General features: G+C 45.6%; 2 protein-coding genes across 2 annotated transcripts in view; one reads left to right on the forward strand and one right to left on the reverse strand.

The window, feature by feature from the left end:
• Positions 1-5631, forward strand: LOC118299713 (galectin-4). The gene is made up of 13 exons (XM_035623664.2): positions 1-143; positions 1163-1251; positions 1779-1983; positions 2524-2637; positions 3095-3121; positions 3211-3270; positions 3364-3393; positions 3542-3577; positions 3707-3733; positions 3840-3869; positions 4635-4723; positions 4819-4984; positions 5111-5631. The coding sequence occupies exons 1-13, from the start codon at positions 99-101 to the stop codon at positions 5255-5257; spliced, it is 1065 nt and encodes a 354-aa protein (XP_035479557.1). The 5' UTR covers positions 1-98; the 3' UTR covers positions 5258-5631.
• LOC118299712 (tyrosine-protein kinase receptor UFO) overlaps positions 5522-16138 on the reverse strand; it is a 26934-nt gene continuing 16317 nt past the window's right edge. The window contains exons 9-20 of the mRNA XM_035623663.2: positions 15961-16105; positions 15607-15624; positions 14507-14636; positions 14107-14198; positions 12403-12498; positions 12010-12087; positions 11424-11516; positions 10868-10989; positions 10212-10321; positions 9627-9786; positions 8890-9026; positions 5522-8567 (exon numbers count right to left, since the gene is read on the reverse strand). Of these exons, the coding sequence (XP_035479556.1) occupies positions 8108-8567; positions 8890-9026; positions 9627-9786; positions 10212-10321; positions 10868-10989; positions 11424-11516; positions 12010-12087; positions 12403-12498; positions 14107-14198; positions 14507-14636; positions 15607-15624; positions 15961-16105 (1641 nt within the window). The 3' untranslated portion in view covers positions 5522-8107. The remainder of the gene's footprint in view (positions 8568-8889; positions 9027-9626; positions 9787-10211; positions 10322-10867; positions 10990-11423; positions 11517-12009; positions 12088-12402; positions 12499-14106; positions 14199-14506; positions 14637-15606; positions 15625-15960; positions 16106-16138) is intronic.

A 16138-nucleotide genomic window follows, 5' to 3' on the forward strand; every position in this document is an offset into this window, starting at 1 on the left:
TCCCTCATCACTTCTATAAAACGAGGCCTCCAGCCGAGAACTGTTCCCGACGAAACCCTCCTGTCTCCGTTCGTTCATCCATCTCACTGACTACTGCCATGACCTTTGTCGCTCCTCCTGGCTACCAGCCAATCTATGGTCCCGTAAGTATCTGCACTGGCTGCTGCTGAATTTTTAAAAACATGATTGTCCCTGTGTGTATGGTTCGGCAGGTTATGCATAGCACTAATACAATTGGATTCAAATTTATTCACCAGCCATGCTAAAGAAAGATGTTAGTGTGACGTAGTTCAGCTTGCAGCATAAATATATCACATACTGGTTAACAGCACAGACTAAAATCTTTGTCAAAGTTAATTCTGTCATATTGGGCTCAACAGATTAGTTGTCATTGGTTACTGTTTGTAGTTGATATTCAGTGAATTCATTTGTTGGAAATTGCAATATGTTTTTTTTATTTTTCTCTTTAAAAAAAATTCTGTAAGAGATTGAATATGATGTCAGGACAGCATTTCCTTGCAGAAGAGCTCGAATCATTTCATGAATTAAAACAAGAAGCTCAAAATACAACCTCTAAAATGCTACTTAATTAAAAGTATGGACGTATTATCAGCAAAGTGTATTTAAAGTATGAAAGTAAAAGTACTTATTCTTCTAAAATTGCGACTGAAATGATCCTATCCAACATTGTTGATGCTGAAGCATAAATGTCTGGTGTGTGTTTAACTGCTTTAATTATTTTTAGTTTAGTGGTCAAAATTAAGGGATTTTCTTCTCTTTTTTTCAATTTTATATGAAATATTGGGGAAATGTAGCTCGAAAAATCTACTTATACGAAACTGTCTGTGAAGAGGTTGGACATTTTAACAACCGACAAGCCGAGGACACTCCACCTGTTTGTTACAAGCTCAAACGTTTAGGGAAGTGACCACTGATTTAATCTGCAACAGTACATTTTATTTTATTACATTAAGTCTTCATCTGAAAAGTAAAAGCACATACTCAGATACCCACGTGACCGACCACGTCCAAAGACAATAGACAGTGAAACCAATCCTTTGCTTCTCTGACACATATTCTGACTCGTGTGTTGTGTTTGTTATCTCTGTACACTGTGGTTGAGAGTTGTTGTTGTTGTTGTTGTTGTTTTTTCAATGCACAGAGCATCCCCTACCTGGGGCCCATCTATGGAGGCCTGAGGGAAGGGGTGTCCATCTACCTCCAGGGGTCCATCCCTGACGACATCACCAGGTGAGTTTAGACAGGATGAATCCGTCATATTGTTTTGTATCTAAAATAAATCTTAACTCGAGGTCAGATTTGTTCGCTGAACAATTGTGGGTGTTTTCAGTCCATATTGTTTTACAGGTTTCCAACTATGTGAATGTGTTATGAGTCTCCACACTTTTTTCCCCCACTTAATCATTAACCAAAACCTTTTTTAAAAATGGAGGGAACACCTTGTGTAATCACAGTCTGGGTGGAGCCGCTTTCTTTGCATTGTTCTATATCAAGGCAGACTTGTAACGCTCTACTTTTATCATTAGTCCCTCCCCTTTTCAAAACAGTAATATCTGAGTTTTTACAGGCCATCAGCAGACAAAGTAAACACTGCGCACTCTTGACTGTATTATGACTTCTGCGGCTCCTTTGTTGGGACAGTTCCTCTGCACTCGGGCCGCACCTGCGCCGTTTGCATTCGTCCTGTTTCCCAACACTAAACCCACTCAACCGTCCCTTCAGGACTCAGTGATGTGACGTCCTGTTGCTCTGGGCAGGTTCTTCATCAACCTGCTGTGCGGCGAGTCCGAGTCCAGCGACATCGCCCTCCACTTCAACCCGCGATTTGACGGCTGGGACAAAGTGGTCTTCAACAGCTGTCAGAATGGATCCTGGGATTCAGAGGAGAAAGTTCGCAGCATGCCCTTCAGCAAGGGCGAGGCCTTTGAAATGGTCATCGTCACCAGTTCCCAGGGCTACCAGGTCAGAGCCACCTGGAGTTAGTTTGTTCAAGGTTCACGCATGCTTTAATCTGTTTGTAGTTCTTATGAAAGGACCCAAGATTTCAAGCATGCAATCAACAGTTTATAACACAGAGCAGTTGTGAGCAGATTGTCCCACGAACAGTGTTTTTTCTATGTTGTCATTCATTATCTCTTCATGCACCAGTTTCCACTAATTGGTGCCAACAGCGGGAGTTCTATTCGATGTCAAAAATGTTAATAATCACACATATTTGCTTTACAACATCATTATTGAGTTGCATATAATAATCATTTAATGAGTCGTCATATACTGGCTATAAATGCTAGATAGGGTGTTGGAAAAAGGTGTTACCTTTCAATAAACTATAATTTAAACAAGTAACTTGTTTTAGCTTTCAAAGTGCTGCAGCTGTTTGCAGTTTCCAATTTTGTGAAAAGAGATTTATTGTACACATTTGTTTGATACAGGACCATACATAACTATGTCACTGTAAATGATGCTCTGCTCAATATCTGAATTTTTTTTTTTCTCTTGCAGATCAAAGTCAATGGAAGTGACTTCTACACCTTCGAACACCGTATCCCTTTGCAGCGAGTTTGTGCAATGCAGATTGCAGGAGATGTTTCCGTCCAGACGATCAATGTCATAGGGGTGAGATACCCCCGACCCCACAGTCCCTGAAGCTTTTGGCTTAATGCTTTGGGCTCTGCTGTGGCAAAAAAAAATTTACTTATGCTTTCTGCTTCTGGTTGCTTGAGGTGGCATGAACAGTTATCCTGGAGGAGTGGGAGAGAATAAACCTGTTAAATCTTTCACTTCTGTTTTGTCTTTCAGGGTGGTATGGGAGGAGGCATGGGAGGAGGAATGGGAGGAGGCATGGGAGGAGGAATGGGAGGAGGAATGGGAGGAGGAATGGGAGGAGGAATGGGAGGAGGCATGGGAGGAGGCATGGGAGGAGGAATGGGAGGAGGAATGGGAGGAGGCATGGGAGGAGGCATGGGAGGAGGCATGGGAGGAGGCATGGAAGTAAGTACCAGCCCACTTATAATGTGAAAAATGTAATTAAATTCATCATCGTGTTGTATTTAACATTTTCACTGGTCAACAGGGAGGATATCCAGGAGGTGGCATGGGGGTACGTCAATGTTGTAGGGAAAACATTATATACATATACAATACAGTGAAATATTGCACAGATTTTCACTAACCCTTGCTGGTATTTAGGGAGGATACCCAGGAGGCATGGGAGGCGGCATGGGAGGAGGCATGGGAGGAGGCATGGGAGTGAGTGTACTTATGAAGCATTTTGTTCATGACAGAATGGAATTTTTGTTGTCAAAATTGAATTAAGTATTTAACATGTTCTCCACTTTTCAGCCGGGAGGATATCCAGGAGGTGACATGGGGGTAAATGAATAATTTGTTTTATAATCTTAAAATCAGTGCTCAAACTGAAATGTATGATGTCTGTCATATTCATGTCAAAAATGTAATAAATGGCGATAAATAACATAGAATGAAATCACATCAAATCTTCATTTTCTGCTCTTTGCAGGGTGGATATCCAGGAGGGATGGGAGGTGGTATGGGGGTATGTGAAATTATATAATATATATTCTATTTTCCTTTTTGTGTTATTTACAAATTTAACCTAACCAAACCAGTCAGGCTTGTGTACATTAAACTTTGTAATAGTTAATTCAATTCTTTCCTCTGTTAGGGAGGATACCCCGGATCAAACCTGCCGGTGAGAATATTGCATGAAAAATCAGTGACGTCATCTATTTTCAGACATATTTTTTGAACTTTTTGGTGATTCTACTTCATCCTTGTGTCTGTTAATCTGATTCTAGTCTATGAGTGGGCAGCCGGTCTACAACCCCGTAAGTAAAACTTGTTTCATACTTACGCATTAAACGCGATTACTGTATATAAGGATGGACTACGTGCCTGCATTAAATCCCACTTTGCAAAACTTAAGTCAAAACATCCCGGATACGGAGTTTGCATGAACTATGTGAATTGACAGAAACCATCTTTGAGAATTTTTTTTATTTGAGATGGACTTTGACTTTTAATTTTGATCCACTTCATTAACCCCTCCTCCTCGAGGACGAAGGGGTTATGAACATGTACTACATCCAGCCACCAGGGGGCGATAGAGATGTTTTGGTTCACTTTTGGGAAGCTGTCATGTCGTCCATCTTCATATGCAGTCTCTAATTAGAGCCAGAGACAAATTGATATTCACCTTTGAGTGAGTGACATCATGAGGTGGGTTAGGGTTTTGAGCATTGCATCACTGTTCATGTAGTCCACTTTCTGGCCTCTTGTGGTGACAGAGGGGAACTGCACTGCGACATTACAGTCATGGTGTCACCATTAATGCAAAAGGTGTTCTCTGGTGTCACTTCAGCTGTGACAAAGAAATTTGAGTGTAATATTGTAGAGCTGAGTCTGTGTACTTTAATGGCCTCTGTTAAACATCTTTGATTTCGGTAAGAAACCCCGGCGTCACCCCTCAGGTTACACCAGTAGGCTCATACTGTACTAAAGTTGCCCTCTGCCTCCCAGGAGCCACTGGTGTTGCTGTCGACTTTTAATATTGTTATCAACAGTCTAATTAAGCTTTTGCTCTGTGTTCTAAGCCCGTGCCCTACTACAACATGATCCCAGGAGGGATGTTCCCTAAGAGGACCCTCATCATCAGAGGCATGGTGCCCTACGGCGCAGACAGGTGGGTTTGTGCGCGTGTGCATGAACGTCACCACAGTGTAGCAAGGCAACCCTAACTGACACTTTCTCTCGGGTGTGTGTGTGTGTGTGTTTCAGATTTTCCGTCAACTTTGTGGCGAGCAGATCCCAGGACATCGTTTTCCACATGAACCCCAGGGTGAGGGAGGGCATTGTGGTGAGAAACAGCAGGATCGGAAACGAATGGGGTCAGGAGGAGAGGGAGCTCAGCTCCAGCCCCTTCATGGAGGGACAGTACTTTGATGTAAGCAGTGTCTATCGCTCCCTCGGTATATTCAGTCCTCCTGATGTATTTCAGTGTGGTTCATGGCCTCAATGGTTTTCCTCATGACTCACGCCGCCTCTTGATGTGTCTGCTTGTGCTCCTCAGATGTCGATTCGCTGTGGGAACCAGAGGTTTAAGGTGTTTGTGAATGGACAGCAGTTGTTTGACTTCTGCCACCGCTTCCAGTCCTTCAATGAGATCGACAAGGTCGAGATCGATGGCAACGTGCAGATCTCCTACATCCACTTCTGAGAGCACGCACGCACGCACACACACACACACACACACACACACACACACACACACACAGATAGATACACACTGATGTATTCGTTCTGTACATGTTTCATTGCTATGTCAGCCTCTGTGTCGATCAATAATCCTGCTGTATGAACATGAATCTTGAATAGGAAAAAAAGGTTACCTCATTATCTGCTGTACTGTGTCACATCTGGTTAATTGAATGAATGAACATGCCAATAGCACATTTGATATGAAGGAGATCAATACATAAAATCTCATTCACGGATGAACATTTATTTCTTATACAAAATACTGTACGAACTGTATATAAAAAAATCTGTTTACAAATCATAACAGTGACAATAATAAAGGCAGTTATAGTACAGTCTCCTCCCAATTCAACGCACGATCACGGAGAATCACGATCCACTCTCACATTTACATGTGATGTCAAATACTGGCTCTCTCTGAAGGCACTTGGTAAAGTTGTGAAATTCGGACAATTTCATGCTGAAGTGAATTAAATCACGATGGAGTTTCAGGTTGTGTTTTTCTCCTCTGGAACCTGTTTGAAAGATCAGTTTTTTGTTTATGTCAACAGACAAGTTTAGGGACCAGACTGTTTGGAACACCCTGGTTGGTATAAGACAGTGTGTCTGCTGCATTTCAACTAATATATAGAAATATTCATACCGACGAAATTAGACCGGCGCCTCAGTCTCAGCCCCACTGTCTGTGGTCCAAAAAACAGTGCAGGACTATCGCACACTGAGCATACAGTACCCAAAAGGATTGCAAGAGAGGCACTCGTTCTCTTAACAAGGTATTCAGTAATGCTACGAGTATGACATTCCACCGTATACTGTCTAATATGTAAGTACCATTGATTTATACAACTGAGAAACACAGCGCCGCATTTAAACAAATGTCATTCTCCCAAAGTGTGTGTTGGACTATGGTCTAGCCCCCCCTCCGAAGACAGAATAATGAACTCAAGCATATGAAGAAAAAAAAATAAGTGCATGCATGATGCCAAGTTGCAGCCGAGCGACCCCAAAGCAGAGGTTTGCATGATCTCCGCGTACATTCGGTTTTCAGCTGCTGCTTTCTGTCTCCCCCCCCCCCCCCCCCCCGGGTACTCTGGTAACAGTCTAATAGTCTATTTACAGTGCCAAACCTCGCGAGACAAATTTATACCCGGATAAAAGAGTGGCAGGATCGGGACGTCGGATGGCGAGGTTAGTCGTGTTTCCCAGTTTGTGCTCATTTACATAGAAGAACACTCCCTCGAGAGGAGGTCAGCGCTCGGCAACGCTTTCACAGGCCTCGTTCTCTGCCTCGACGAATATGCGAGTTGTTATATGTGGACGGGTTTGAAGTTTGTCTACAGAATGACTGAGAATATACGGAAAGATTTTTTTTTTTTTTAAAAGCTTAGAAGATATGCAAATTATAACCATACATTGATATAAAAACATTAGTGCAAAGTTGTAGAAAAACAAAGATCAGCATAACAAAAAAAAGTAATTACAAAATGTGTGATAACACTGTGCTTGTGCCAAAAGCAAAGGTGAGGAGCTTATCCTACCATTTGCCTCGGGTAACTCCGTCATGTCCGTACCTACCCGCAGTCCATCTGCCTACCTTTTATCATTTGTACCCTTTTTGATTTGACTTGCACCTCCACAGTCCACCTGCAAACCTTATTATTGTTTGTGCCCTCTCGAGTTGACTTGTACCTCTGTGCCTGTAGAGCAAAGTCTCAGCTTCCTGAGTTATGACGACGACGCACCGACCAGTTGGAGCGGGCAGGCGTCTCGCCCGTCAGCGAGGAAACCTTTCACATTTGTGCCTGATGCGGCGACTAGGAGTGAAACCCATTCGAGAAGAGGCGGGGGTGCTGTGGGTTTCCTTGTTCATAACAGTTTCACGGGAAAAAGCCCTTCTAAAGCCCAAAGTGGAATTTAATTTTCTTTGCTGATTTTGGTTATCACTTAAAACCTTCAGTTGTGATCCCCCTCCACGCACAAAATTCGCCACTGGGTAAATCGTCTGCATGCATGGTGAACTTCAGATGAAGGATGACATTGGTCCATGAAGCTGTGAACCAACAGAGGTTGATGCTGTTCTTCAGTCTAAAGTTAAAGCAGAAAGTTCAGGGAAAGAGATTCTGCTGCTTCCTTTGCTCCCCAACAATCCTCCGATTGTTTCTTTCTGTTGTCGTTGTTGATGTTGCTGCTCCGAGTTGGGACAGTAGCACAAATGGCTGAGGTTTCTCCGTTAGGGGAACACATTACTCTGGCGGTGCGATTCCTCCATGATGGGACTTGCACACTGGGGAGTACAAGCCCCTGAGTTTGTTCAGTTGTGGAATCAGTCTGGCAGTGGCTGAGCTGTTTTTTTTTTTTTTTTTAGCTTAGTCACACGGAGGAGATCACTGTGTTGTTCAAAGGTAGACCTGCAGATATGGTATTTTATTGCTAGAGCGACTGGGAATTCACTACTCTGATTGTGCTGCAGTGTGTGTGTGTGTGTGTGTGTGCGGGCAGCAACATGTGCTCTAAACTTGTTCACCCACCGTTTGCTATCGGTAACTGTGTTACTCCGACTTTAGACTTTTACACTCTCTCGTAATTGTGCTCATTTTAGAAGAGAGCGGAGTTGACAAAAGACATAATCCCAATCCTTCACTTCGCTGGAATGTGTTCGGCTGCTTGTGTGTGTGCGAAATATGTACATGTATGTTGGGGGGCACGTCGGGTTTCGGTCAGAGGCCGGGTTTAGTTCTTGGACAGGGTGAGAGCGGATGGCACACCATGGCCATGACCAGTCTTGTCAGTCTTTTAAAAAGTGAAGCGATCACTGCCAGGGCACTTTCCTGGTCCCTTCCCTGTCCTCCAGCGGCTCGACTGTAGGCGTCGGAGCTGGGGTGGGGTTGGGGGTGGAGTGGCAGGACGGCTGTAGAGGCAGCGTGGCAGTGGAGGACGACACCGGCATGTCCAGGCTCTCCAGGGATTCGGAGAGGGCTCGGTTGGTCTCGTGCTGGGGACAGAGCACGTAGCGGTTGGGGTGGTGGACCTCCACGGTGGTCACGGAGTCCAGGCCCTTCAGGCAGAGGGGGGAGGGCATCGCCATGGGGTCGCGGCCACCGACGGCACCCAGCTCCATGGTGGACTCATCCATGTTGACGTACAGGATCTCGTCGGGGTCCTGGGGGTCCGGCAGATCCTCGAGGGCCTTTTCCAGCTCACAGCGCAGGGACTCAAACGAAGGGCGGTCCTTCGGGCTCAGCAGCCAGCAGGAGAACATCAGGGCGTAGCTGCAGAGGACCAGGAAATGTTCACTGTATAGTTAATGTTTCAACACTGTCGAAGGGTTTGAACAGTAACACTTTTACAGGTCCCTTAGTTGCCTTGGGTTTTTTTTGTTACATGTAATATAAGGAAAACAATTAATGCATCAACTGCACTTCCTGAACAGCTGATAGAGGGGGACAGTTTTTCCCCCGCCCCTAGCCTTGATTGCTTTATGAAAAATAACAAAGTATTTCTAATCAGATAGGAGAAAAAAATGTCAAGGGCCCTTCATCATCAGCTGAGCGTGTTTAGTGAGGAATGTGCAGCGAGGGAGCCAACACTCACATGCTGTCCAGACAGTCTGGAGGCTGCTTGAGACGGTTTCCCTGTCTCAAGTAGTCGTAAATCTCGCTGTTTTCGACCCCGGGGTACGGAGTCTGGCCCCGCGTGGCGATCTCCCACATGGTGACTCCAAATGACCACTGAGGGAGAGACAGAGAGACAGAGACAGAGAGAGAGGGAGAGAGGGGAGGGGGTTAATGGGCTGAGGAGTTTTGAATTCCTTTGGGTCTCACACACCTTGCCACGCACACACACACACACACACACACACACTGCTCAAACATGAATCTGGTCCTGTCAAACACTGGCAATGGAAATAGCACAGGCGCGTTTCCCCAGGCTTCCCGGACATCCGACTTCATGCACAGGTTACTGAAGAATGCACATCATGTTCAACGCTTACATTGTATGACCAATGCTTTCACGTGCGAATGGAAACCAGGGCCCCTCACACGTACAGTCTATGTAGAGATATAACCAGCTATCCCATCTCTATCTAACTGTTTTGTGTTACTTCTGAGGACATTGTATTGACTTATCCTCATTTCCTGAAGGGTCACACTGTTGATGAGTTAACTGTGGACACGCCCTTCACTTTAACATTCTAGTAACCTTCACACAACAGAAACCCATAATCTGCTAGTGATTATCAGGACCCCTGTAGAGAGGAAAAAGGCAGATGTGCTGCGTGGCAAAAGCAAAAGCCGTTGTTTCCCCCAGATGGGAGGGTATGAACTCACCACGTCACTCTTGGTGGTGTAGACGCGGTCAGCCAGGCTCTCGATGGCGATCCACTTGACAGGCATCTTGGAGATCCGCCCCTGTCGGTAGTAGTCGCCGTTGTAGATCTTCTTGGAGAGGCCAAAGTCGGCCACACACACATTCATGTTCTCATTGAGCCTGAGGCAGAGAGACAGAGTGAGACAGACAGTGTTACGGTGCTGTATTTGGAAAAGAATTGATGGCGTGCTGCAAATAAGTACAACTCGGAGGCACTTTTACTATTATTAGATATATCATTTTGGGGATATTGTATGCTTGTACCCAAATACATTTCTTTGACAGGCATATTAACTTTGCAAATGAAGATTAATATACACAGCATAGGATAATCTTGCAGAATATAAAACTTTTCTATCTCTGTCTGCACGCCTCCTGCATCTTATTATTCTGGGCTGCCCCTCCCCCAAATTTCTCTGACACTGCATGCAGAGTAAAGGAAAAAAAACGTAAAGAGAAAGAAGTGAGAACACATACAGGAACTGAGAGAGCAGAGGGCTAGGTTAGGTCATGGTGGAGGAAAAAAAAACAGAGATTGTGCTTACATGCAGTTGCGAGCAGCGAGGTCTCTGTGGATGAAGTTCTTGCTGCCGAGGTACTCCATCCCTCGGGCAATATCGGCCATGAACTTCACCAGCATTTGAGACGGGAGGTACTGCGGGACATCACCGAGAGAAAGGGCTTTTACTCACACGTCCACCACAGCCGGTGTTTCATTTGTGCCCAGCAGAGGGCACTAGAGCTCCTCCCTGTCAGGGCCTGTGAGGAGTCTGAGTCCTTTTGGGGGGGGGGTGCTTGATGGGGCTCAAGCACCACCGTGTTTTTTTTTCATGAACTTTGAGTTTGCCAAACTCATGGACGTTTCAAACAGAAATCTTGTTTCGATTAGCAGGTCGTGATTCTCAGTCTGACTTATTGCGTATGACGGCCTGTGGATTCCAAAAACCACTTCATCCATTAATAAGTACAACTGCAGAGACCGAGGACGTACGCACATCTCGTGTTTTTCGTGATCTCATGATGTACAGGTACAAGGTGTGGGTGGAAAAATGTATTCGCATCTACGTTGAACTTTGGAACCCAGTTTGCTGACTGACACTCTAGTGAACTTATACACCCTGAACCCATTACGCTGTCAAATTGTGTGTCTCTGTGTGTGTGTGTGTGTGTGTGTGCTTTCACTGTTTATGATCGGACTCACCACAGGACAGTCTCCCAGCCTCGAGTATAGCAGATAGCTGTGCAGGTCACCATGTTTCATATAGGGCAGGATGACCACAGGGGAGGGGTAACCCTCACTCTCCACGGTCTGCAGACACACACCTGTAAAAAACACCTCTGCTCAGAATTATACACATAGGCGGCATTAATGTTCTGCACATTCATCGTTTGACCCACCTCTGTTACCTTTGACGCTATTTAGCCGTAAAAATAGTTTCGAGGGTTTCGAGATATGAGCCTTCATGAACATCTAGTCTTAACGGGAGGTGTCGCTATTATGCTTCGACAAGCGATGCAGTAAATCGAGAGTGATTCCCCTGAAAACTGCTTTGAGGATTATCCTTAGATAATTGGGCATTGCTCTTATGAAGACATATTGCTGATTTAAAAAAAGAAAAGAAAATGTAATTCTGAATCTTAGGTGTATTCTTCTCCACAGATTCTATCTCAAAACCAGGGCAAAGAAACCCACGACTTGGGGGACTACAGGTGAGAAGTGCCCCTTGATGTGCCAAGCTGGATAAACCGTGACTCACCCAGAAGCCTCATTACGTTGGGGTGGTCAAACTCCTTCATGCAGGCAGCCTCACGGAGGAAGTCCTCCATCTCTGAGCGGGTGCAGATGGCGACTGGAGAGGAGACGGTGCAGAGGTGAGACGTGAAGTGCTTTGGTGTCGAGAATAGGGAAAAACAAATAGCTCTAACACTGCCTGAGAGGTTGCCCGAGCAGGAACTGCTTTCACTTCTGGGGTTGTTTTGGCTCCTGGATTTATTAAGGTATGAATTCATACGCATTCAATTCAATGTTTTCTTTTAACTTTTTCACCAGTCGTAACCTTGTACAGATGAGGGCGTTGCTGTCTCCCTCTCTTAATCTTGTCCAAAAATGTTTTGCACAATTGCCTTTACTTTGGCACTACAGTTTATATGGGTTCAAACGTCTTCTCCTGCCAACATTTCCCACAAGCTGCGTCTTTGTCTGTTTGCTGATCAAAAACTGAGATTTTTGCCCCAAACCCTAATTTTTCGGCCCCCGGAGGGACTGTCCGTCAAATGGCCTGTGTTCCCCCACATGAAGGGCTTCATTGTGGTGACTGCTGGGTGCGCCCGCTGTCCACTCACTCTTCATAGTCTTGACAGCAACTTTGAGCGCGGCCTCCTCCTGGGTCAGCAGCCCCTCCATCACGGAGCCGAACTCCCCTGAAGAAAGGGACACGAAGAACACATTCAATCACCCAGTTCAGAGGCACTTTACTGACCCCTGCAGTGAACAGGGCTTTTATCCCACTGCAAACTGTTACAATATACCAAGGGTCAGAACATATTGGTGTCAAAGGAAATCACTGGAGATAAGTAGAAAAACAACCATTGGTGCTCTGCCAGATAAGAATACGTACTGTGCCCTGATATAAAAGTTCGCGCGATTTCCTAGTTCACCGTGCTGTTTGTCAGACACTCCCTGTACTGATACGGTACATTTTTTAACACCAGGCTGTCCTAGAAACAAAGCTCTACCTTCTCCCAGGGTCTTCCCCAGGGTCAGTTTGTGTCTGTCCACCATCACATCTTGGAGCTTCTGCTTCAGCTCGTCGCTGATGCCCAGGCTGTTCACTGAGGAGGGGGGCAGAAAAAAAGAAAAGGAAGGCATTTTAACGGTGTTCGGAGCACCGAAGCACTTTAATGACTAACATCGAAACGAGAGAGAGAGAGAAAAACAGCCCGATTTGTGTCAAGCACCCTTCCCATGCTTTCCCAAAACCACAACGCACACTGGGCCAAAAACAGAGTGTTAATACACACACTGCCAGACTCAAATAACAATGAAAATAAACTGAGCTAAAACAAGCCCGTTAAAAAGGGCATTCAATCTTTTTTAGTTTTCATGATTTAGTCATTAAATATTGGTCTGCAATTTTACTGCACCTGTCTGTGTTTTTATATATTTTCCTTCTTCTAATCTTTTGCCTGTACGACACTTTTGAATAAGCTCTGTGTGTATTATAATGAAGGTGCCTTTTCTTTAAGAAGAATCAATCATAACCCCGACCTGCGTGTCTTTGGACTGTGTGAGAGGGGCATGCAGACTCCACACCGAAACCAGACAAATAATGAATGAAGCCCCGTTGAAATATGAATCAAAAACCAAACAGGGCTACGATAAGCTGCAGAGCGTATCTGATCCGGGGCCTTCCTGTCCGCTCCGAGCGTTTTCTCAGGTGTGGGACCATGCGATCCTGCGGGGACCAGGTTGTGGTGAGCAGATGAGGTCAGAGGATTTATACCGAGCCCCCTCAGCCATCTGGCTGTCACCGGCGTGTTCCCGCGCTGAGCAGCAGACGTCAGCTCTGCCTTCACATCTGGGCCAGGACATGACAAGGCACCGACATGTTCGTGGAGACCACCCTCCCCTTCCCCTCCCTCCTCCAGCTGCCGCTACACTATCAATCTGCCGCCTCTGTCAGAAAACAATGCGCTCAGTCCACAGGCATGTTCCAACACATGCTGGCGTGACCAGCCCTTAGCCAATGCTCGCAATGACCCGGAGCCCCCGGGTTTGACCTTGTCCTGAGAATTGGCCAAAATTACTGGTCCACATCAGCAACAATAAATTCCGCCCAAATCCCCCCCCCCCCCCGCCCAATCTGACCCTTTCCTCTTATTCCCCGTGTGCTTCTCACCGTTCACTCAGAGTGCACATTATCTCCACATCTCTTCCTCTTGGCTCCTCTCATTTTACTCACTGAATCCATTTTTTTTCTCCTTGTCTCCAGTTTTGTCTCTCCCCCGGCCTCCGCGGGACTGAGGCAAGCTGAGACTCGTGTGCGAGGTGTCTACAAGTATTGTGCATGCGCCAGGGACAATGTTACGGCTTGAATGTGACCCAGCTGTGTGAAATCTGAGCCTGTGTGTACAGGTACGTATCCCTGTCTGTAATCGTGAGGACCCGCGGGGGGGGGGGGGGGGGGGGGGGGGCTGCTGTTGACGGGATGCAAACCGCTGCTGTAGTCCACCAGTACCGGGCTGTCACTCCACCTGGACGGGACTGGAAACACCTACTCTACTCCCCAAAGGTGAAATGTTGAGGGGGTATTTCAGCTGGGACAGAGGCAAGTCGGGGCACGCTACTCACAGTGCGTCCTAGTGCTGCGGGGACAGTGGGTTTCAAACACTAACTGTCATCTTTCGGAGGAACATGCTGGGGCAGAGACAGGAACTCACATGTTGCCTCTGTCGTCCTGCGGCTGTAGGTGCGGCGAGCGCGGTACCTGACCACCAGCTCTCCACTCTCCATCATGGGTTCAAAGGCCTCTCTGTATATGCATACACACACACACACACACACACACACCATACAAAACAGAGCAAAACACAATGAGAAGTCAGTCCAGCAGATACATAAACACAGCTGGGCGAGTACGGCATCGCTCCATAATTCGCGAGAATGACTGGTGGTCTTTCAAAACAGACGGCTCCTACGCCCTCCAAATGCTCCGCATAAGTGACTCAACTCGGCCGTGGAAATGAAAAGAACAACAACTGAAAAACATTTTCTTTTTGGTTTGGCACAGCGACGGAGTTCCTCCCTTCTGCCCACGAGGAGCCCCAGCAGCCTACGCACCCGAAGCGCGTCTCCTTGCGCCGCAGCTTGGCCACGTAAACAGCCATGAGCACAGCTATGGCCACGGCGCCGGCGATGGCCATCACCACATACCACCAGTGCCAGGAAAAGGCCGGGGGTGACGACGGACCTGAGGGAAGGGGCGTGGACAGAAGACAGGAGACAGTTTAGCAATGTAAGCCTTTTCACATGCAGTCGAAAAAATTTACATGTATTCCATCGACTAAATAGATTACGCTGTAAAATATTTAGTTATACGGGCCCGATAAGTTATTTCTGCTATATGTCACCTTAGGGGAAGACTTCAGGATCCATTACAGATGCTGGGTAATATAACAGTAAAGACACCAATGTGAAATTACAGTGTCGTCCTCAAGGGTTGTAATGAAAGGTAAGTTCATACACCTACTTGAAATGTTGTTACACCCTTGTCATAACATAGCGTGTCTTTCTTAGATACATATTCAGCATTATTATTATTATTATTATTATCATTATTATGGGGTAAAAATGCTTCATGTATGTGTCCATACGTGTCAAACTAAACCGAACTATTTTATTTTCTTACTAAATATATGCTCCTTTTTCTCCAAATTCTCAAAACATGTACTTTGTGTGAGTTCCTTCATCAGCCACCCCCGCACGCTACTGCTGAACACTCACAACCTCCGCCCACTGGTTTTTAATCTTCTTTTCTTCCCATTCACACTCGTCCTCCCCCAACTTTCCCTGACTCTTTTTTTTTTTCCTCTTCTTCTTTTTATCTGCCATTCTTGTTGTTTGAATTGTCTGTCTGGATCTATTAGACTAAGCAAACAGCAATGCTGCACTGTTCCTGCCTGTGATAAATATTTATGATGCTCCCCCCCACACCCCTCTTCCCCTCTTCCCCTTTCCCCTGTCTCACTGGGATCCTCTCTTCTCTTTTTTCTCTTCCTTCCCTTTCTTCTACTGGAATTCAGAGAAAGGAACTATCATTGAGGAACCCATAGAATGATAAAGAGAAGTCCAGTGAACACCATGAGCTCACTTCCACCATCCCAATATCAGTATGGCCACTGAGTAACTCATCTCTTTGGTCATCCCCGGTCACTACTCACCTCTAAACTCCTCCATTTCTGTGGGAATAAAAGAAAAAACAGCCTTTGTAAATAATTTGGTTTTTCAGCAGGAAAACCTTCATCATTTGTTTTGTAAAAAATGTCAAACATACATGCTTATGCTTCTTGATAATGAGATTCTCAAGAAAACGATTGATTACAAAATGAGAGTAAGCAATTGTTTTCTATTTCACCAATCATTCTTGCATCAATGTAGATGTGTACTCTTTATAAATTTGAGAATTACATTATTCAACGTATTATTTACATATGATCATTTATGACTTCAACCTATAAAACGTGGTGTTATTCAATACTTTAGAAGTGAAATAGTAGTTTTGAGTTTTCGCTCACCAGGAGCAATGAGCGTCAGAGTCTGCGTGGGGGTCCAGGGTCCATGCCCGGCCCCTGTGTAGGCGCACACTCGAAAAGACACGTTGGACAGTGGGACGGACAGATTGATGGACAGCTCGGTGTCCAATCCAGCGTCAACGACCACCTGTCAACAAAAGAAAAGAGCGAAACGGTCGGT

This window comes from Scophthalmus maximus, chromosome 11 (genome assembly GCF_022379125.1).
Source record: "Scophthalmus maximus strain ysfricsl-2021 chromosome 11, ASM2237912v1, whole genome shotgun sequence".
Lineage (NCBI taxonomy): Eukaryota > Metazoa > Chordata > Actinopteri > Pleuronectiformes > Scophthalmidae > Scophthalmus > Scophthalmus maximus.

Bases quoted from the DNA above. Each gene is read 5' to 3' on its own strand.
- LOC118299713 (XM_035623664.2), top strand. From the start codon at position 99: ATGACCTTTGTCGCTCCTCCTGGCTACCAGCCAATCTATGGTCCC. The intron at 3,870-4,634 runs GTAAGTAAAACT...CTGTGTTCTAAG, and splicing joins GGCAGCCGGTCTACAACCCC to CCCGTGCCCTACTACAACAT. The intron at 4,985-5,110 runs GTAAGCAGTGTC...TGTGCTCCTCAG, and splicing joins TGGAGGGACAGTACTTTGAT to ATGTCGATTCGCTGTGGGAA.